Here is a 23,890-nt window from a genome sequence, read left to right as displayed (position 1 = left end):
TGTTGCCAGTGGCAAGTGGGAAATGTACCTAATGAATTCAGTTATCTAGCTAAAAAGATCATCCTTAGGATAGGAGCCAACTCTCATCTACATCTGGACCTGACTTAGTTGATGAGATCAGACCTTGAGTCTGAGCCTGATGCTTTAATCGGATGAGACTGCTGAGGATCTTGAGAGAGTTTAAGCATATTTGATTCAAAAGGAATGTAAAAAAATTGTAGTCAGAGGCTAGACAATGGTAGTTTTAATACATGGCTGCAAATTCTTTGCCATTTCTTCCATCAAGAGGTGGAGTCTACATCCCTTTCTCTTGAATCTGGTGAGCCTTGTAATTGCTTCTCCAAGAGAGAAGTGAACCAAGCCAAAGCAGACCAGTAAAAGACCTTGACTTGTAGGCAATAGGGGAAGAATTAAAGAAAGACCATCATGGGGCAATGTAAAATAGTAGGATGAGGAAGTACCAAGTACAGAGAGGAGGAGACATATAAATCAGTCTTACATCCTTCCTGGACTGTGGTAGAGAGTAAATGAAACAGTTAAATTAGTAATCAAATGTGGTCAAACTTGACCCCATCATTTCTGGTATTAAAGTCCACGTTCATTGTCTTGGAGTAATAATATAGTCACATGTCTCTTTTCTATTCACTGCTTAGGGAAATCTGGCATATCATTCTTTTCCCTGACCTGAAATGCCCCAAAATGCCAAGGAGCAGGCAGTCTTATTTCCAGTTTCTAAGAAGAGAGAGAGATTTTATAGTCTGCTGCAGCTCTGACATTTTAGTTGATGCTGTTTGGCATCATTTATTAGTTGATTGCTTATCTGGATCCTTCCACTCCTGTAGTTGTTTCCTACTCTAGCGTGCAGGACTATAACCTTTTCAGTCTTCATTCAAAGCCAGGCCGTTGCTCCCTGAAGTGTGACTAGTGTCAGTATGCAGTCCCTACTCTTGGGCCCTACTATTAAGCCCAGGGTACCAGCCTAGTCTCTGCCTTCATTGCCAGTTTCCTTTGGGGTATTTGTATTCCTTTTGGCCTACAGACCTAGTTCAGGGTCAATCCATTCTATCCTAAATTGAAATCTCAGGGAGAAAAGTTTGAGTTCTTATCCTTTTCTTATCTTAAAGCAAATTGGTTTTCCCCATTCTTAGGGTTATGAAAAAGGGATAAACCATATTTTTATAACTGAGAGGTCACTCAGGTGACCTTTCGAGCAACAGGAATTCCAAGATGACTTTTCGATTCTATCTATACAGAGAAGCAGTGAACAGTTTCTTTACTAATAAATAAGCAAATAAATATAATTTTAAAAAATTAAGTTATGCCTCACCAGGCATCCTGCTGTAGTTAGTGAGCTTGGCATTACGATTCTGATATTTACTGTAAAGGGAAACTGGTGATGGAGAGTGACTGTGACAGGGAATCATGTGCTGTCCTTATAGTCTGTTTAGGAACTAAATGAGCCTACCTATCAGATCACAGCTTGCAAACATTGTTTTAGCAAAGCAAAATCATTTCTTCCAATGAAAAGTAAGAAATTGAAAGAACTCTGGTTTCATTACTTATAAGACTGTTTCAATAAACTTCATGAAAAAATTTATACTTGTAGAGAACCAGTACTCAATGTCCTTTTACATTCTTCATAAATATGTAATTATTTACAAATTAAACCGCATATTTCCACCTTCTTTTAGTTTGGAAATCTTCATTTTAAAAAGAAAGTACTTACTTTTGACTGTTATTTGAACAGATTTGTTTTGGCGTCTAGTGATATTTTTATTGTTGTTTGAATTTTGCTGAATACATGCATTCCAGATGATTTCAAGTGGAATATTGCTAGCATGAGAGAGACTGATTTGTGCTCAAGGACATGACCCTAAACTCACCATTGGGTAAAAGAGGCCACCTGTGAAATAATAAATAACTTTTTTTTTTTTTAATCCAGGCAGCTGGATACAGGGCTGCTTCCAAAAATGCTTCTACAACAGCAGTGTCATCAACACAGATTTTCAAATTCGGTATCATGTGTCCTATTATCTGCTTCATTGCATTTGTAAATTGCTTGTGTTAAAAAGCCATAAGCACAATTTGGCAGGCCTGTTCCTCACATATTAAAACAGTTAAAATGTACCTTTAAGGGATACAAAATAATGATTTGAAAGCCAGCATTCCCAACCAGCAAGTATTTAGGGAATGCCTTAGCTGTCCCAAACAGATTTGTAGTTAATTTATAAGTGTCGGTGCAAGCAGTTGGTCTAATCACATTTTCTCCTTGACAGAGGGCTTTTTAATGGCTGCCATTTCTGACTGAACCCTAAAGCACAACAGGAACATGTTTTGCAAATGTTTGAAAATGAGAGATAATGCTAGATAATAATATTTGCTCCTGGTACTTCAGTAACATGCATTTCTTTGACATGAGTGAAAAGAAAATTTTCCTGAATAAAGTTTTCAGCCTTCTCTTACTGATCTTTGCTTGTCTGCTATGAATTACCCAAATAAGAGTGTCTTACAAATAATTTCTCTTCTCTTTCTCTCTTACACACACACACACACACACACACACACACACACACACACACACCAGCTTTACTTAAAGTGGTTTTTTTAAACTTATTTGTAAAACAGTGAGAAAATTAAGGGGAAAAGATGATCAATTTAGATTGGTATTCACTGCTGTGTAACTTGTTCATTTGGTTTTATTCACCAATATAACCCAGGCACTTTAATTCTAGAGCCTGTGCTGTTAACCACCATGCTATACTGACTTTTATTTAATAGAGAAGATGAACGAGGATTCTTTAAGTAATGAAGGCTGCTGAGAGAGGGCAGACCAGAACCCTGTGATACTCTGCTAATACTTTCTCTCCCTTCTTCCACTCCCCTCACCTCCAATTTTATAGAGTTGGGCTTAAAACGGGGCGTGTCAGAAAAATGCCACTAAAGGAATACGTGAAAAGCAGGTATTCTTTTTGCAAGCGAACATTATAAACAATCTGATAGGTGCAGTCTTGCCCCTGTGAGACCGAGTATGTGTTCACTTTGCTATAGTACCCTTGTTTACATTCAGTAATTATTTGCAAAATTAGCCTCTATTATGTACCCACTAAAGAGAGGAGTGTGTCTTTTATGATGATCCTTACCTACTAATACAGGTTTGTAGTCGGCCGGAGGAGACGAAAATGAGGGTGAGATTGAGCCAAAGCGAAGTATAAAACAGGCTTTATTAGGGTCTGCAGGCGAGGTTCACTGGTCCTGAGGAAAGGGGCCAGAGAAGTCACCTGTGTCTGGGGTATAGGCGTGGTTTTTAAAGGTTTTGGCCCAGGATGTCGGTGGGGTTACAGGGCGGGAACTTCTCTGTTTGGCTGATCTCACCGCCGGGGAAGCCTCTGCTGTAACTTTGGTCGTTAGCTGTTGGCCATCTTAGGTATTGAGCCACCTTCCCCCTGGCGTAATGGCGCCCATGAGCAACCGAACAGTTTGGTGTTTTCTTTAGTCAGTGCTTGTACTAGAGAGTAAATAAAATTATGTCAGAAAGTATCTCCTTTGGGCTGCTGCTGCTGCTGCTGCTTCTTCTTTTGGCTGGGAAGATCTCAAAGGATTTCATGGATCTTTTTTTAAAAAAGGGTGTATTTACTAGTAGATATTACTAAAGGATATTACATGTAGCATTTTCAGATATAACAAATTACATTCATTTTTAGGAATGATCAGAGCTCTTCCTTCATATAAAGCAAGGAGGTGTTGCCAATTCTGGAGCTACAATTAAGCAACTGAACACTAAGATGAGTAACATTGAATGTGTGGTGACCTTGAGGTTTTCAAGGGAATTTTGAATAGGAATTGAAGAACCTACCTGAACAGAGCCTCTGCTCTGGATTGCATGGCTGGCACTGATAACAATATTATGCTCAAAGAATCTTTTTGTAGTTCATTATAGAAAATAACCTGAGACACTGTATTTGTATCTGGAACCATGCTCAAGCCTGTGTATGCACCACACTGGTTTCCTTTCCATCCCCAGTACCCATCACCCCCACCCCTCACAAAGCCTTTGTCCATGTGTCCGTCTGATGGAAGTCTCTTTGTGCTTCTTCTATTTGTGTTTTGGGTCTTAGCCCCTGCATTACTTCTTAAGGGACATCATCCAGGACCTCCCTCATTAGGTCATTTGTTTCCATAAATCTCTCTCTTCGTACCATGTATTGTATCTTTGTAGAATTGTCATTTCACATTTGTTTGTGCAATTAATTCATTAAGATCTATTTCCCCCAGTAAACTGTAGGCTCTGGGAGAGCAAAGACCTTTATACACCCAGGGCCTGGCATAATGCTTACACATAATAGGCACTTGGAAATATGTGTAGAATGAATGAAGAAAAAAATGAATAAGTTTCTGCCCTTATTATTTCCAACTACTCTTTACCAAAAAAAAAAAAAAAAAAAAAAAAAATTTATCTCCTAATGTGAATAAAAACCTTGAAGAGGTTATTAATGGTAGTAGACTAATATCTATTTAGAATAACTAGAAAAAGTATATTAAAATAATAGTATAGAGTCAGTACTGCTAATAAAGAAGACAATAAAGATGTGAAAATTCTAATTTAGTTTCTTAGTTATTTGGTTGTTTTTCCATTTCCTTTCAATTCTATATTTGTTTATTTATTTATTTATTTTACAAATCCATTTAAAAAATATGCTTTGTCCTGTATTTTGCCTCCTACTCTGGCCTCTTCTATTTCACATGCTCAGCATTTAGAATGTGCGTCTTTCTGCTCTTTTAAAAAAATTATTTATTTCTTTATTATGGTGACATTGATTAACAAAATTCGATAAGTTTCAAGTGTACGATTCAACAGTAACCTTTTTTTTTTTTTTACTGTCCCGTGTAGCAGTACATTCTGACAAAAGAATATGAAAACCTTATATGTCTGGTTATGTTTTTAATAAAGTTCTAAATTTCATGCTGAATATATCTAAAGCTCCACCCTTGATAGGTTAGTCACTTATTCAGAATATAAGCTGAGCATTTTTCATTACCCTAGCCCTTCCTATCTCTCTTTACCCTCTCTTTACTGTGCTTTGTCCCGTGAGAAGCTGGTATATCATTTATAAAGGTTACATCAACAGGCTCGCTTGTCCTGTGGCTTCCAATTTGATTTGGTCAGTGAGAGGTATCAACAATAGATCGGAGGATAGGAGAATGAGTTTGTGGAATTTATTCCTCTGACTCTTGCTGTGGGTCACCTCAGGTTGGTTATACCTCTCTACCTAAGGCTCCAAGTCCTGTCGGTCAACTCTTTCTATTTTGGTTCTTTCTCTGGATATAGATAACCCTTTCCTCCCCTGCCCCTTTAGGCCTAGATGTGAAAATGGCTCCCTATTGTTGCTTGCCTCTGGATTCTGTTCCAACTCTTCTTCGATTCCCAAAACTCTACTCATAGCTTTGTAAAGATTTCCTTCTTAACTTTTCTTTAATTATACTTCATGATTACAACATATATTTTCTACAATGACCCTGATGTATTCTAGAAAATAGCACTGCAACTTTGAAAAGTGTTGCTTCCTAAGCATTGCTTCAACTGAATTCTCCATATGGTATTCCAAGGCTGGCTACTTCTGGGTGATTGGGTTCATTATGGGCCATCCACTGCTGACAATTTGTCACATAAGCATTGTTAGGAGCCAGGTCAGCCTTTGTGAGTAAAAGTCCATCGTATCAAAACCAATTCACAATCTTCATCCCTATTGTTATGATTACTTTTTTACAAAATCATTGAACAAGTAAGTACTTTTTCATCTGATTATTAAAAGATACCTCTGCAGAAGAGTTTTACTAAGCAGCCACATGAGACATAAATATCTTCATATTCTGGGTCCATTTTGAGGTCATTCCTGTAGTTATTTCCCAAACTTCCTTGCCATTGATTGTCTAATAGTTTTCTTTTCCAGTCCACGATAATGTGGCCAAACAATTGGTCTCTGTCTATGAATAGATAAATGAATGAGAAGGGGCAGGGGGAGTAGATAACTGGAAAAATTTCCCCTAATCAGCACCAACAGATCCTCCCTAGCCATCTGTAAACCTGGTTTAATTTTTTTCCTTCCCAGTCAACTGATCATAGGGACCTTTCCCTGAGCCATAGGTTATGTGTTAAAGCAGTGCCTCAGGAGTCAATGCGCTATTATTGTGAACAATTTTCTAATGAAACTTTCTTGTCCCTCTATGACTGTGTCTCAAGCATTGAATAAATAAACATACTGCTTCGACTCAATAATGGTGTGCTGCTGGGTGCAGCCAACTTTAGGCTTGATGGATTAGAAAACATCTAGTTCATTATGGGCTTCTAATGTTGTTGTGTGATCATTCAGGGTCCAAGAGCTACTTCTCAAAAGAACAGTTAATTGCTGAAAGAACATGAATTTTCTCTAAAACCCTAGCGATCTCCAACTGTGATTCTCTAATAGGCATTTGTCACAAGCCCCATATGGCATTCTGCTCTCTGACAGATATTGTAAGCACCATTGAGTCCATTCTGCCATGTAGACCTCATGGCAGATCTTGTTCAGTACCCTGGGTTGTCTGAAAAGCATTTTATTTCTACTCAAATCTGGCAAGGCGATAAGTGTTGTGCTTCTTTCTTAATATCAGAGAATGCAAGATGCCACAACTGATCATTTACTTTGGAAGAGATATTGCTACTGGACTCCTCAGGTCTTCATTGGAAGTCCCTTGTATTTTCATGGGACTTATTTTCCATCCATTAGGATACATATGTCTTTCTAAGACATATTACATGCTATCCAATATTCGCCAGATCTTATCTGCACAATGCCATCAGTGTAAAGAATCTGTGTGATATCTTGTAGAGTAAGGATATTATCAAAACTCTACAGACTAAATTGTGGCAAAGAACTAGAAGATCATATAACCTCTAGGGAAGATGGTGAGGAAGCAGTACCCTTCCTGTCGGGTGAAAGCAAATGGCCCTTGTGTTTTCTATTTATTGGGAATGGGAAAGCTTTTGTAAGATAAACTGCTACATCCACCGTGTCTACAGAAGCTGCTTTTATTTGTTTTAGTAGAGAGACACAACTTGAATGCAACTAAAATAAGGTCATGACTTGATTAAGCTTAAGAGAATCCATTATCATTCTTCAGAAACCATCCCCCTCTGCACTGCCCAATCAGGATGATAAATAGTTCCTTTAGGGAAAGTGTGTTCATTATGAAACAGCTATTATACTAAATATGAATGTGTTCATCTCTATATACTCAAAGTCTTTATGTGTCTATCACAGGTAAGGCCTAACGAAGGAATGACGAAATGAAAAGGAATATGATGATTGTCAGTTCAGTATGAATGAACAGGAGTTTGACCACATTCTAGAGTGGTACTTTAAGATAAAGCTTTTGTGTTAACTTTCTTAAAAGAATTAAAGTAAAAAGATATCAGATACTATATAATTGGTTAGGCCCTAAGGAATATTTTAAATCAAGTTGAGAGTTCCATGTATTAAATTATACAGTGAAGAAACAAAAATTACTAAAATTTTACAATTGAAGCTATGAATTTAAAACATAATGAAACAAATCAAACAGAAAAGAGGATTTAATTGTCACGAATAATTAGATTGAAGAAGAGACAAGATTTAACTGCTTTCCTCAAGTATGTGAAAGACTTTTCAAAAGCTATATAGTGATTAGTTATTTATTGCTCCATAGCAAATTACTCCCTAATTTGGCATTGTAAAATAACAAACATTTCTTATATCAGTGTCTGTATTCAGGAATTGGGAACAGCTTAGCTGGGTGGCTCTGACTCCATGTTCTTTATGTGGTTGCAGTCAAGATGTAAGCCAAGGACAGTCAGCTGAAGGCTTGACTAAGGTGAGGATCAGCATTAAAGACAGCTCTCTCACATGGGTATTGGCAGGAAGCTTCAGTCTCACTGGCTGCTGGCAATCATGTGGGCTTTTCTGTGGAACTCTCTGAGTGCCTAAAATCATATGGCTTCCTCTAGAGCTAATGATCTAAAAGAGAGAGCAAAGAGGAAGCTCCAGTACCTTATATGACCTATCCTTGGAAGTCATACAGTATCATTTCTGCTACATTCTATTCATTAGAAGCAAGTCATTAAGTTTAGTCTACACTTAAAGGATGAGGTATTAAGCCTCATCTTTTGAAGGAAAAATGTCAACTAATTTATAGATATATTAGAAAGTCACCCGGATGGTGATTAACTGAATAAAAGTAAACAAGATTAAATTTTAAGAAAGAACTCCGTTGGTAGCATATCCCCCCAAAAAAAATCTGGGAGGAAAAAAAACAATGTGGAACTTATTTTGAGAGCTTTAAGAGTATGAGTAAACATCTAAACCAGTAGCTATCAGCTAAAACTATACCTCTGGCTAGGGGGTCTTTTAGAAAATTTGTTAACTTTTAAATTGTTTGAGGGGTACTACTGTCATTTAGTGGATGAGACCCAAGGAAGGTAGATGTCTTGCAATATCTGCAACAGTTCTGCACAACCAAGAGTTGCTCCACTTCCAGCCCGGCTGTCCCATGTTTCACTCATGTGGGTGACAATGTGTTTTTAAATATTTGAATGTAAAACTTCTGTTTTAAAATTACAAATGTTTTTGTATAGTTTTAATAAATACTAAGAGAATTTGGAGAGAGATGATACTACATTTTATTTGGAATTTACTAAAATTTGTTCATTTTAGAAAATTATATCATTGACAACACTTGTATTATTAGTCTCCTACACAATACACCTGTATTCTCCTACAATTAGAGCTGTCACATTCAGTGACTCTATCAATAGTGAAGCACCTGACTTGTTTTACTATGTCTTCTAGCTTAGTCACGTATGAGCATTTGCATATTGATATGCATACTATTTAGTTATAAATTATTTTGCTCTTAGTTTTCATATATATTGCAGTTAGGGCATTTCATTAAGTTTTTAAAAAAATTATGTGTATGGGTAAGTTATGCTATCTGTATTATTTTAAAGATTATAAAAGGAGTATTATAATATTTGTTATAAAAAGGATATGTTGGGTATGATGGGACTGGAGAAAGATTGACATAGAAACCCATGATGTGATGATACTATTAATCATCTTATATGAGATCCCTAGGCATTTGTGGGGAAATAGTCTAGAACAGATCTGTCCAGGAGAAAGTATGTGTGTCCCAGGTGTAATGCTTAATTTTTTTATAGTCCTATTAAAGGGAATTTTTTTAAAAGGTGAAATTAGGGGCTGGGACACCTTGGCCTCTGGGAAGGGTTTGTGCCAAGTTTCTCACAAATCCCCTCCCTCCCCTTCTCAAAAAAATAAAGTGAAATAATTTTAATAATATATTTTATTTAATTATAACTAAACATTATCATTTCAAATATAATCAATATAAAAGTGTTGAGATAGTTCCATTCATTTTTTTGTTCATACTGTCTTTAAAATCTTATGCGCATTTTCAGTTATAGCAGGTCTCAGTTCAGATAAGCCACGTGTAAGTGCTCAGTAGACACATGTGGCTAGTGGCTTCCATATTGGAAGTTCTAGAAGTTCCATGAATAGAGAAATTTTAAGGATAGGAATTAAATGTGAGAAGTCTCTTAGTTTATTAATGTATAGAATGACTGCTGTTGTACATCTTTTTTTTTTTTCTGCCATATTCCTCCAGCAGAGGTGGGCAGGATGTAGACTTGGTAGAGAAAATAAAGAAATCTAAATACCCTTGACTGAGGTGACTTGATTAACTGGACCTTGCAGCTTTCAGCTCAAAGACTTGATGTTCCAGCTCAAACACAGACCATTTGCAGTACAACTTCTATGCCAGAGGCCGCATGGAGAGGTGTAGCAGCAGCTTAGTAAACACAGCCTCCTTGCACAATTCGAAACTATAATATCAAGGAAATTTTCTCCCTTGACCTTCCTATCTTTGTCTTCCTCTCCTTTGTCCCCAGGCATCATATCCCTCCCAGACACTCTTCCTCTCCCACCAAGTACAAAGTTCTACTTTTGTAAATGACAAAAACTCCAAAAGTACCCCACTCTTCTCCTTTTCTACCATGTGCGCCCAACATACTGCTAATCACCATGTAGCTGATATCCTTGTTGTTCCCCGCTGGTAACAAGCTCTTTCCTAATTTATCCTCTAGTGGGCGGCGTTATAGCTACTAGTCTAGTGGTTCAAGTATAGGCCTTAGAGAGCAGCACACCTAACTTCAAGTCCTGTTTATGCCACTTAAAAGCTTTATGACCTTGAGAAGTAAATAAAACTCTAAGCTGCAGTTATCTATAAAATTTAAGTCTACGGCCATGCCACCCTAAACAAGCCTAATCCCGTCTGATCTTGGAATCTAAGCAGGGTCGGGCCTGGTTAGTACTTGGATGAGAGACCACCTAGGAAGACCAGGTGCTGTAGGTGTAAAAAATAAAAAATAAGGGATTGTAAACTGACAAGGTCCTTGCAATCTGTGAGGTTAATCAAGGGTTGCCTCGCCTTAAAAAAAAAAAAAATACAAGTGAAAATAGTATCTATCTTACAAGGTTATTGTGAGACACTATTACAGAGTTATTGTGAGACTCAAATGAGAAAAGGGATGTGATATATTTAGCATAGTAGTTGACACATTGTAAAAAATTAATAAATTGAAGCTCATTGTTATACTATTTTCTCAATCTGTAATTCATCCCTACTTCTGTCCACCTGTCCAAATCCTGGACATTTTTCAGTCTTTCTCAGGTCCCACCTCTTCTCTAAGACTTCTACAATTTATATTCACACTTTTTATGTGTTTCTTGAGAACTCTGTCATAAACTATGCTGGGACTGACTTCTCGTGCAGGATACTTACATGTCAATTCTTTAATTTATTGATGATGGAAAAAGAAACAAAAAACTATAGCAGTTGCTGCTGATACCCCATCCCACTTCCCTCAGTCCTTCTGAGTTGGCGTGAAGCAATGGCAGACAGTTCAGCTATGCCCAGTGACAAGCCTGTTCTACATGGTTCCTCAGAAGGTCCCCAGCTGGATGAGTCACCCCTGCCCACAACAGTGTCCCATTTTTTAACATGCCTATTATTGGCTTTGTTCCCTTCCCTGTTTCACTTTCCTTACCCCCATGTAAGCTTCCTGGAATCACTTTCCAAATTCACTACCTGCATCAAAATTATTATCTCAGTGTTTGGTTTTAATGAAACCCAGATAAGACAAGAACTAGCATTACCCACCCACATTAGTCCACATTGTATGCCAAGCACCATGTCAGGCATTCTGCTTTTATTATCTTATTTTCATAGTCTCAACATTCTTATGAAGCTGAGAATTCTTATAACCATTTTATAGTAACAAATTAGAAAGCCAAGACTCAAAACAATTAAGTAACTTATTCAGGGTCATAAATATGTAGTGAACCTAGCAGTCCAAATGCTTCTTTAAGTGTCCATTTCTGAATTAATAATTGTGTGAAAAAGAGAGAAAACATTTCAGGATAAAGTTAAAAGAAACATGTTACAGAAAATAGATAAAATTAAATCTCTTTCTTAAGTTTAGCCAAAATGTAATAAACTAAGATATAAAAACATAATTTAATAAAAGTGTCTGGAGACATTGCACATTGAACACTTAGATGCCATATAAATGCCTTATTTATAGTCCACTTTCTTTATTCTGGGAAATAAAAATGGAAAGATAAGGTAGTGAAAAGCTGCCCAAATGAGTCCGATTTTATAAGAAGGTATTAGAAGATGAAACAGATTTGGCCTCTATGACATTGGAGAAACAATTAGACAAAGGTGACTTTTCTGAGTACTTACATTCTAAAAGGAAAAGCTTGGATGGATGAGAAAAATTTCTCTGCCATATTAAAATTCTCATTCAGAATTGATTTTTTTTTTTTTTATCTTCCCAAGTCACAGTGGCTGTGTACGTAAGGGTTATCAAATTATAACATGAACTGTCAAATCCAATAAATGTGCGTAAGGAGATAGCTGGGCAAATGTTAAAGGAAGCAAAGGACAAAGAGATATGTTTTTCATATGCAGAGGCAAGTATTAGACGACCAATGCATTTCCTAGATTTTCAGGATCTTCATTAATTAAATCGGAGAAGTTAAAAATTTTCAGTTAGAATTAGGGAGTATTATCCCAATTTAGTTAATGTGTGTTATTTTCTGTGATTGTATAGTCTACCTGTCAAATTAACTTTGTAATTCTTGGAAAATAAGGGTGATGAGCTTATGTGAAGTTGGGTCTTCAGTTTTCATGAAGTTTGAAAACACGATATCTGTCATAAGCTTTGAGATTATCAGACAGAATGTACAGTAAATCTTTACTATGTATTGCTTGTGAAGTTGCTACTATTTGCCTTTTTAAATGTCACATGAGATCAGAAAAAAACTAGTCGATTCGAATTGAGCACTGTAGTTTCATTCCTTAAATTTTAAAAGAGTTTTCATTTATGTATAACCCAAAAGAATTACATCATATTATTTACTGTAAATTTATTAGCTCTGCTATGAAGTCATTTAGTTTTGAGCCTTAGGGAAAATGACTTCTAGCCAACTGAGCTTTTGTAGTGTGCCCTCTAATTCACATTTTAATAAATGTCATTTTCTAAGTGCATTACCTCATGTTTTGGCTTCAACCCAGATGAATCCTGAGATAATAAGAGAAATGTCCTTTCTGACCAATTCATCCATATTTTATTTTACTTTTCATTAAGAAATTACTCTGCAGAAAATCAATAATCTTCTCTGATGAAGAGAGAGGTTAGCATGTTGCAGTGGTGCAGTCTAATTTCTAAAATCAAACTGCTTTTAACCAATTGTTGCTGATAGGGTTTTTGTCATTTCTCGTCCCTGCAGCCTGGGTACATGGCGACCCCAGGAAAGTGGTTTTTCCTACAGACAGTGAAGGCCACTTCTGTGGCCAGAAGGGCACCCCCACTGAGTGAGTATAACCACCTTTGCTTTGTATGATATTACTGTTTAAGCTAGAACCTAGAAATCACTTTTATTTCATTTCATTTTATTTTATTTTTTAAATTTATTTGTTATTTTTTTATGGTGACATTGGTTAATGAAATCCAATAAGTTTCAACTATATACGTTAACATTAAGGCATATATATATTTACACTGTGTGTTTACCTACCATAGTTAAATTTTTTTCTGTCACCACATATTTAACCCCTTTTACCCTATTTACCACCTCCCTCCCCTCTCCTCTACCCTCTGGTAACCACTAGTCTATTGTCCATGTCCATGAGTCTCTGTTTGTCCTGTTCATTTGTTGCTTTTAGGTTTATATCCCACATATAAGTGATATCATATAATTTTCAACTTTTTCTGTCTGGCTTATTTTGCTTAGCATGATTATCTTGAGGTCCACCTATGTTGTCGGAAATGGCAGTATTTCCTCTCTTCTTATGGCTGAGTAATATTCCATTGTATGTATGTACCACAGCTTCTTTATCCAATCATCTATTGTCAGACACTTCGGTTGCTTCCATGTTAGAAATCACTTTATGTTAATCCTACTAGACTCCTTAATGAGATTGAAATTCCTAAGGGAGGTCTTCCTTCCCCCTTTCCCTAGAAACAGTTTATAAGTAGTTGGAAAGTTTCATACTATATGACTTAAGACAAGATGTCATTGTTATGCAGCATTTTATAATGCATGAAGACTCCGCTTAATGAAAATATAATTAAAATGGATGAATTGGACCAGCAATTTTATTAGAAGCCACATTTTAAAACACCTTATGAAATAGGCTTCTGGAAGGGTGAGTTCCTAGTAGTGTTAAAAAGCTAGGTATCACAGCTGTTAGACTGGTGTTAGCCACAGTGCCTACTGCTACATCACTCCTTTCAAAATGAGGGCCACACCCAGAAAGTCTCAAATGTGTGGTAGGCTTTTCAAGGCAACTTGGCTGCTGCAGACAGTGATTATGATGCAAACAAACCAGGAAGAATGTTTCTTCAAATTCTTTTACAATGTTAATAATAAAGAAGTATCCATTTCTTAAAACAAGTTTTTTTTTTTAATTTCTTTATCTTAAAACCAAACCAAACCATGAATTTCACATTTTAATAAAAATTTCCCTCTTTTCTCACTTGTCCATCTTCTTTTCTGCCAATATGTTGAAATGTTACTAGACCTCCTGGTTCTTCATAATAAATTCAATTTCTATAAAAGCTCAAGCTCATATTAAATGGGTAAAAAAAGCCAAAGCAACAACAGCCCCTTCTACCACCAACAACAACAAACAAGGCTCAAAACACTTGCAAATGTCCTGTGTTGCCCACTCATAACTGTGGAACTTATTATTCAAGATATACAGATTAAAAAGCTAGTTCGGAAAAGGGTTAACAAATTCACAGATTAGATTTATCATAGAAAACCAATGCTTTTCATTGAAATAGAAAAAAAAAACTTAAGAGATGTATGGAATCACAAAAATCCCTAAATAGCCAATGCAATCTTAAAAAATTTTTTTTAAAGGAACAGTGGATTTTTAATATTTTTTGTTTTTATTTTTATTTATAGTTGGCAAACAATATTATATTTGTTTCAGGTGTCCAACACAGTGATTAGACATCTATATATCTCATGCAGTGGTCACCCTAATAAATCTAGTCCCCTCTGACACCATACATAGTTATTATAATATTATTGATTATATTATTTATACTATACTTTATATCTCTATGATTATTTTGTAACTACTAGTTTGTACTTAATCCCTTCCTCCTTTTTCACTGACTGCCCCCCCGCCCCGCCCCACAACCTCCTTCCTATCCAGTAACCCTCAAAATGTTCTCTGTATCTATGAGTTTGTTTCCGGGGGTTTTTGTTTGTTTGTTTGTTTTGTTCCTTAGGTTCCATCTGTATATGAAATCACATGGCATTTGTCTTTCTCTACTTGACTTATTCCACTCAGCACAATATTCTCTAGGTCTATTGTGAAATACCTTTTCCTATCTCTTTACTTTGCATTTGTGTGTGTCTTTTAATTTGAAGTGAGTCTCTTGTAGGCAGCCTATGTAAGGGTTTTGTTTTCTTATCCATTCAGCCACCCTATCTCTTGATTGGAGCATTTAATTCTTTTTCATTTGAAGGACTCTTTGATAGATGTGTAGTTCTTGCCATTCTTTATTCATATTTTATATATATATATATATATTTTTTTTCTTCTTCTTCTTAAAGAAGAAGTCTTTAAGACTTCTTAAAGTCCTTTAAACATTTCCTGTAATGCCAGCTTGGTGGTGATGAACTCCTTTAGCTTTTTCTTGTCTGAGAAGCTCTTTATCCCTCCTTCAATTCTAAATGATAACTTTGCTGGGTAGAGTAATCTTAATTGTAGGTCCTTGCTTTTTATCACTTTGAATATTTTGTGTCAAGCCCTTCTGGCCTGCAAAGCTTCTGTTGAGAAATCAGCTGACACTCTTATGAGAACTCCCTTGTAGGTAACTAATTTCTTTTTTCTTGCTGCTTTTAAAATTCTCTTTTTGTCTTTAACCTTTGGCACTTTAATTATGATGCATCTTGTCAGGCCTCTTTGGGTTCATCTCGTTTGGGAATCTCTGAGCTTCCTGGATTTGTATGTATATTTCCTTCACCAGATTAGGGAAGTTTTCAGTCATTATTTATTCAAATAGGTTTTCAATTTCGTTCTTTCTCTCTTCTCCTTCTGGTACCCTTATGATGCGAATTTTGTAATACTTGATATTGTCCCAGAGGCTCCTTAAACTCTTCATTTTGGGGGGATTCTTTTTCCTTATCACTGTTCAGATCGGGTACCCTTTGCTACCCCACCCTCAAAGTCATTGATTCACTTCTCCACTTCCTCCACTCTATTGACTTCCTCTAATGAACTCTTCAGTTTAGATATTGTATTCTACATTTTTGACTGATTGGCTTTTATGTTTTCCATCTCTATTTTTATGTTTTCTATCTCTTTGCTAAAGTTCTCACTGAGTTCATCTTCTTTTCCACTAAGTTCATTGAGCATCCTGATAACCAGTGTTTGAAGTCTGCATCTGGTAGATTGCTTGTCTCCATTTTGTTGAATTCTTTTTCTGGAGCACTGTTCTGTTCTTTCATATTGGACATGTTTCTTTGTCTCCCCAATTTGGCTGTCTCCTTGTGTCTATTTCTATGTATTAGGTAGGACTCCTAAGTCTCCCATCTTAGTAGAATGGTTTTACATAGTAGGTCCTGTGGGACCCATCAGCACAGTCTTGGGACAGGTCCAGCTGCAGGCCAAGTTCAGCCACAGCCTGTCCACCTCCAGGGCCACCTGATAAAAGTCACCAAGCAATCCACAGATGGCTGCCACCTGTGCTGGGCTTATAGGTGCCTCAAGAGGCCAAGCCAGGAACCAAAGCCAACTGCCGCTAAAGCAGGGCTTAGGGCTGCTCAGTGAGAGGTACAGAGCATGCCAAGGCCAGATGCTTCTCCTGTGGGTTTTGTTAGCCTTTGCAGGATTTAGGAAAAGTCCATAGCCAGAGTCAAAACGGGCCATTCGTATGGAATACACCACTGAAAGAGGCTTTGGTGGGCCCACAAGTAGGGAGAGGTGGGGGTCTCAGGGAATCACCTGGGCAGAGTGACCGGTATTATCCACTTTGATGGCAACTCAGACATGGAGATGCCTGCATCCGCAGGCTGGGAGTGGGGAGGGCTCAACAAAAGAACAGTGGATACTGCCAGCACTTCTGTCCGGGAGAAAGCCACCCCTCCAGCCCTCACCCTGAAGAGGACAACTCAGTGTCTTCCTGTATGTCACTAGCACTCCTAGAGCAGCTCAAGAGTGAGTGAGTCCATCAGCATTAAGTTAAGGCTCAGACTCTTTAAGAGAAACATCTACGAATCCCACAGTCCTCTGTCTCAGTCAGCTACAACCCCCATTAGATTTCACAGCCAGAAGTTGTAAGGACTTCTCCTCCTGGCACTGGAACTTTGGGCTGGGGAGCCAAGTGTGGGGCCGGGACCACTCGCTCCTTGGGTTGGGGAGGGGGTCTCCACAGCCAAGACAGCCCTCTTGATTTCTGATGGCCACACGGTTATGGGACTAGGCCGCTTCACATCTCTGCCCCTCCTGCCGGTTCAAGGTGACCTCTTATTTTTGTCTCTAGTTATAGGGCTTCTGTTCAGCCAGACCTCAGGTGACTCCATATGATGGTTGCTCTGTAGTTTCATTATAATTTTGGTGTGGTTGTGAGAGGAAGCGTGTACAGCCTCTACCTTCTATGCTATCTCGATCGGTCTTCATCTTAATTTTTTCAAGGTTTTTAATTAAATTTATTGGAGTGACATTGGTTAAGAAAATTCTGTTGGTTTCAAATGTACAATTCAATAATATGTTATATGTATATTACATTGTGTATTCACCACAAAATTGTATTGAGAAAGAAGAACAAAGCTGAAGGCATCACACTTCTTAATTTTAAACTATTATTACAAAGCTATAATAATCAAAACAGTATGCTACTGGGGTAAAACAGACACATAGATCAATGGAACAGAATAGAGATCCCAGAAATAAACCCATATATAAGGTTAATTAATTTCCAACAAAGGAGCCAAAAATATACAGTGGAGAAAGGATAGCCTCTTCAATAAGTAGTGCTGGGAGACTGGACATCCATATGCAAAATAATGAAATTGGACCCTTATTCTGTATCATACACACAAAAATCAACTCAAAATGGATTATAGACTTGAATATAAGCCCTGAAACCATCAAATACCTAGAAGAAGACGTAATCGGTAAGCTTCTTGGCATCGGTCTGGGCTCTGTATTTGACATCAAAACAAAGACAACGACAGCAAAAATACAAAGTGGGACTACACCAAATTAAAAAGCGTCTGCACAGCAAAGGGAACTATCAACAAAATTAACGGCAATCTACTCAGTGGGAGAAAATATTTGCAAACTATATATCTAATAAGTGGTTAGTAGAAAAATGTATAAAGAACTCGCATGACTCAATAGTGAAATCAAATCAAAACAATTTGATTTAAAAATTGGGAGTAGAACTGAGTAAACATTTTTCCAAAGAAGATACACAGTCAACAGGTACATGATAAGTTACTCAACCTCACTAAGCCTCACTTACACCTGTTAGAATAGCTATCACCAAAAAGACAGGAGACAGGCGTTGGCAAGGATGTGCACTGTTGGTGGGAATGTAAATTGATGTGGCCACTAGGGAAAAGACATAGAGGTTCCTATAAAAATTAAAAATAGAACTAATTTATGATTCAGTAATTCCTGGGTTTAGATCCAAAGGAATCAAACTCTCTATCTTGAAGAGATATCTGCACCTCCATGTTCATTGCACCATTATTTACAGTAGTCAAGGCATGGAAACAACCTAAATGTCCATCGATGATGAATGAAGAAAATATTTTATACATATATATACATATACATATATATATAATAGTAATAAAAGTAAGGAAATCCTTTCATTTGTGACAACATGGATGGACCTTGAGTACATTACACTGAGTGAAATAAGTCAGATAGGGAAAGATAAATACTGTATTATCTCATTTATATGTGTGATCTAAAAAACAAACAAACAAAAAACCCCTGAACTCATAGAAACAGAAAAGCACAGATTGGTGATTGCCAGATGCGGGGGTGAGGCATTGTTATAAATGGATTTACGTGGTCAAAAAGTAAATCTTTCAGTTATAAATTCTGGGGCTGTAATGTACAGCATGGTGACTATACTTAACAATACTATATATGTGTTTGAAAGTTGTTAAGTCAGTGGATCTTAAAAGTTCTCATCACAATAAAAAATTGTAACTGTGTGAAGTGATGGATGTTAACTAAACTTATTGTGGTAATTATTTCATTATATATATTATATATATCAAATTATTATGTTATACATTTTAAACTAATACAATGTTACATGTCAATTATATCTCAGTAAAACTGGAAAAATTAAATTAGGAACTAGACAATAAAAAATCATGGATTTCAATCTAGTGTGTTTGGCCCTTGTACTGCTTTAAGAATAAAGTATAAAACTGACAATCCCACCTGAAGCAATACACTCACCCCCACTATCTCTTTCCTTAATTACTTTCTGGCACAAGACCCTGACTTATTGTCTTGGGTACTTATCACTACCTAAATTATCTTGGTTATTAATTTAACTTGTTCATCTCCCCCTACTAGAGCCAACATTCCTTGAAATCAGGGACTTGCTCTGAATCCTCAGCCTGTACAACACTGGCATTGTAAATTCATTGTTGAATGAAAATAAAGGAGTAGCACAGATAAGAAAGAGTGATTTGCTGCCAAGGTGGAGGTCAGGGTAAAGATCTTACCAGATTCTCATACCACTGCTAAGTGGGTATCATTATTCCACTCACTTAGAAAATTAGAAAATTGAATTTCAGAAAGGTTAAAGTACTTGTTCAGGTACAACTGACTACTAAATGGTAAAAGCAGAATGTTTTAACCCCCAAGACTGCACTCTTTAGGCTGCACATTGATAGAGTTGCTGCTAAATTGTTTTTTCATGGTTAATCTAGTCCTGAAAATCTTGAACATATATTGGTAAAAAGTAATATTAAATTAAAAAATAAAGTAAAATAAATATGTGCATGTCTCTCTCTCTCAGTGGATTTCCATTCCAAATGAAATGCATTTTGTCAGGATGTGTAAGCAATTTAGATACCCCAAACAATTTAGTTCAGAAAATACTAGTGAGACTGTAATAATTAGAGTACTTAACTTATTAGTGTCATGATATACTTAGAGCAACCCTTTGATTCTCAACTCTCAAAGACATTCCTTATAACTGAGCTTAATATCCTTTAGTAACATGTTTCCTAAAATTAATATGTTAAGACTTTCTCCATCCATTAAACATTTTCTCCAAATTATTTTAATGGCAATGTAGTCTTCCATTTTAAAGATATAGAAATTTTTATTTAACCAATCCCCTGTTGATAGGCAATTTAATGATTTCAACTTCTTACTATTGTCAAAAGGTGCTTTAAGTGTTAAGCAGCTTAAAGGGGAGCTGGGGACTATATTGCAACATAGAGAAAATGAAGCCAATTTTTAAAGGTCATATTATATTAAAAGTGTACAGGGTCTGAAATGATATGGAACATTTCCACAGTCACTAAAAAGATTATTTTATGTTGTTTTCTTAACAGGAATAAGAGCATTTTGTTTTATTTTAACCTGTTCAGCTGTACCAGTCCCTCCGTGATGGTAAACCTACAGTGCCCTACTACACAGGTAAAGCAAAAAGGAAAAAAAAAAAAAAGAAGCCTTGCTGCTGGTGTTAGTAATTTTGAACATTCTTGGATGAAAGTCAGAAATTCCATTTGAGTTCTGTGCGTGTATGGTTATTGATTAATTAATGGTAGGTGCGAAGACATGAGTATGAGCTCGTGTTTGTTAATGTACAACCAAAAACAAAGTAAGGATTAATCATTTTAGGATCCCCAAAGAGCCTCAGTGACTATCCTGTCCAACCACCTATTTTCATAAATGAACAAACCATAGCCTAGAGAAGTGGAGATATTTTTTTCTCCAGATAAATATTACCTAGAGCAAAGCTAGCTACTGTAACTAATAACCCTCTGCTTTTCAGTGACTTGACACAATAAAGTTTCTTTTTTGTCATATAACAGTCTAAGGCATTGCAGTCAGTGGATAACTCTTCTCCAGGTTTCTTTCATCTGGTGGCTCTGCCATCCCTTAAGTCCTCATCATCTGTATGCCGCTGCTAGAAGAAAAGAAAGGATGAATAAAGCATCCCTGCTCTTAGAAGCCTTGGATCAGAAGTATTACACATTGCATTTGTACTCCTTTGCCACAGACGCATTAGTTTTATATGTTCACATCTAGAAGGAAGGAATCAAGCAATGTAGTTGTGTGCCTAATAGCCCCATCTGTGCCATGGAACGAATGGAGCAAGAGGCACATATTTCAGTGAGCAGTTACTTTTGTCTTCTATAGTCTAACCCTCTGTCCTCTAGAACATCCATTTTCCCGAGGGAGACAACTTAGAGCCCCAAGTAGTACTGTCTTTAACCCAAAGTCAGAGTCTATGGGTGGTGCATGTAGCCTCATGTTCCATATCAGGTCTTGACACTAAATACACAATGGGGAATGAGGCTAGGGAAATTAGAATGCAAACTCCCATTCAGAAAAGAAGTAATAAATAGACGGTCTCTGGTGCATGGCACTGGAGAGGAGTTCTTTATCCCAGGGGTCCTCAACCTTCTCAGCACCAAGGACCAGTGCTTCTACAAGAATCTAATGCCTGATTATCTGAGGTGGAGCTGAGGTGGTGATGCTAGTGCTGGGGAGCAGCTGCAAATACAGATGAAGCATCCCTCACTTGCCCACTATTCACCTCCTGCTGTGTGGCTGGGTTTCTAACAGGCCACGGAGCGGAGTGCTGGTCTGTGACCTAGGGGTTGGGGACCTCTGCTTTATCTGACCTGGACTGTGTTCTTTAGAGGAACTCTCTTATCCATTGCATCCCATGGTCCGTTGTTCAATCACCTGGGAGGTTATTTTCTGTTCACGTGTCTCCAGACAACACCATTGCTGAGAACTAAAAATATGCCCTCTTGGGGGCCACCATAGCTTTGAAACTCTCTTCCTGTTGTGCAAGGTTTTAGCACCTCAAAGATTATTTTAACAGTCAAAGGCCTTTTCAGGTTAGTTCACGAAATTCTTTGTCAGTACAACTACCTCAAAAACTTAGTAGCTATTAACTTACTTGGTTTTTCTTGCTTCCAGTAAACTACACACAAAGATCTTTCCTAGATTTTCCTTTTGTTCTTTCTTCCTCATTTCCCTCTAAGACTTTTGATATCTTATTTCTTACTAAAGCTAGCTTGGGATATTGGCATCTTAGTTCTGTGACCATCTCTACCACAGACTTTGCTTTCTATTACAGCCATCCACTCCCAGGGTCAAATCCTTGATCTCGTTCTGGTCGGAATCAATAATTACCACCCTTTGTAATCGCAATTTCAAACGTCTCACTATCCCATTGCATCAGTCCCACTAACATTTCAATAATTCTTTTAGCCCACAAGGACCTACAAACCACTGATCTTAACACCTTCAAAGTATCCTTTGGTCCCCTCATGTTTTGTCTCCCTCTTTACCTAATGCAGATTTTGTGGTCCCTCTTTAAAAAATACTTCTTTGTATAAATCCTCAATTCCTTTGCACACCCCTCGCTCCCCACTTAGTTGTACTTCCCTGGCAAAACCTCATCTCTGGCTAAATGTAGCTCTCTGCCTTTTCCATGCCTGAACCCAGGCAGTTACGTTTCCTTAGAGAAAACACAGTCCTTTAAATTCAGGACCGGTAACCTCAAGTGGGCCCTTAATGCTGTCACACAACCACATGACAGACCCCTTGTTCATTCACTAGCCTCCTGTCCTAGAAAACAATTTCGCTCACCTTAAACCTCCAAGACTTCCTTCCCAGAATAAGTGTCAGCCTCTGACTTTGCTTCCTATTTCAGTGAGGAAGTATAAACATTCTGGAGGCAGCTTTTAATAGCTCCCATGCTGACATCCACTTGTCTATCTGTTATCACCTATGTTCATGTATTTATTCAGCCTTTCTCCTTCTTACTGTCCATGAACTGCTGCACTCCTAAGGCTGGCCCATCCACTGGTGCCTTAGATCTTATCTTTTCTAACATACTCAAGCACACCTTCATTCCAGAAATTTCCTGATTTTCTTTTATTACCGTTTTCCTTTTTTACTAAATTATTTCCACCAGTATACAAACATGCTGTTATTTCTTTCATCTTAAAAAATTATTTCCTTACTCCTACATACTCCTCTAGTTACTGTCCATATCCTTTTTGTTTTTTTTTTTTTTTTTTTTTTTTTGCAAAACTCATCAAAAGAATAGGCTTTACTCAATGTGTCTAAATCCTCTCTTCTCATTCTCATTGAGGCTTTTACTACTACTTCAATTTCCTCCAAGTGATACCATTGACCTCTGTATTTTTAAACTAATGATCAATCCTCAGTCCACATTTACTTGATCCAACAGCATTGTTTAATCAATCCTTCCTCCTTAAAATACTTTCCTCACTTGCCTTCTAGGGCACAATATTCTTCTATATTTTCTCCCAGCTCTCTGGCTCCTCCTTGTCCATCTCCTTTGCTGGTTTCTCTTCATCTTTCCAACATCTTCTAAATATTGAAGTTCCGTTCTCCACTAAGCTTAGTCTCTTTGAAATCTACACTTACACCTTTGATGATCTTACCTAGTCTTGTGGTTTTAACACCATCCATGTGCTGCCTTTCCTAATTTATATCTCCAGGTAAGTCTGTTTCCTGAACCCCAGATCTTTATCTTTAACCACCTATGCAGTGTCTCTACATGGCTATTCAGTTGACATCTCAAATTTAACATGTCCAAAACTCAATCCTAATCTCTGACTTGATCCCTAATTTTTTTCCCCCAACCTCAACAGTTTTTCCTATTTCTATTAAGGACAGTTGCAAATACCATTGAATCATATTTGATTCCTCTTTCTCTCACACTGTGTTTGAGCTGTTAGCTAATTTTTCTGGTCTCCACTGAATATACCCTAGACCAAACAAACTGCTTTTCACCAGCTCTTCCTTTTTTCAAGGAGTCATCATTTTTCTTCTAGATTAGTTCAGTGACCTCCTGACTGGTCTCTCTGCTTCTATTCTTATCTCCCACTCCCAACCCCTTATAGCATTTTTTTTCCCACCCAGCAGCCAGTATGATCCTATAAGTATAAGTTAAATTATGTCTCCTTTGTTCACCCCCACCCTCAGAGCTTCCCAAGTTACTCATGTTAAAAGCGAAAAT

General features: G+C 37.2%; 1 protein-coding gene and 1 pseudogene across 6 annotated transcripts in view; both read left to right on the top strand.

Moving 5' to 3' along the window:
* Positions 1–23,890, top strand: part of SLC44A5 (solute carrier family 44 member 5) — a 343,060-nt gene that overhangs the window by 267,427 nt on the left and 51,743 nt on the right. For all 6 annotated transcript variants that reach the window (XM_036235323.1, XM_036235322.1, XM_036235313.1 and 3 more), the window contains 2 exons: positions 12,882–12,966; positions 20,211–20,295. In XM_036235323.1, coding sequence (XP_036091216.1) covers positions 12,882–12,966; positions 20,211–20,295 — 170 coding nt within the window. The remainder of the gene's footprint in view (positions 1–12,881; positions 12,967–20,210; positions 20,296–23,890) is intronic.
* LOC118605558 lies at positions 10,322–10,440 on the top strand (annotated as a pseudogene).

Source organism: Rousettus aegyptiacus, unplaced genomic scaffold, assembly GCF_014176215.1.
Source record: "Rousettus aegyptiacus isolate mRouAeg1 unplaced genomic scaffold, mRouAeg1.p scaffold_m13_p_1, whole genome shotgun sequence".
NCBI classification, from domain to species: Eukaryota; Metazoa; Chordata; class Mammalia; order Chiroptera; family Pteropodidae; genus Rousettus; species Rousettus aegyptiacus.
This window is presented reverse-complemented; position numbering and strand designations above follow the sequence as displayed.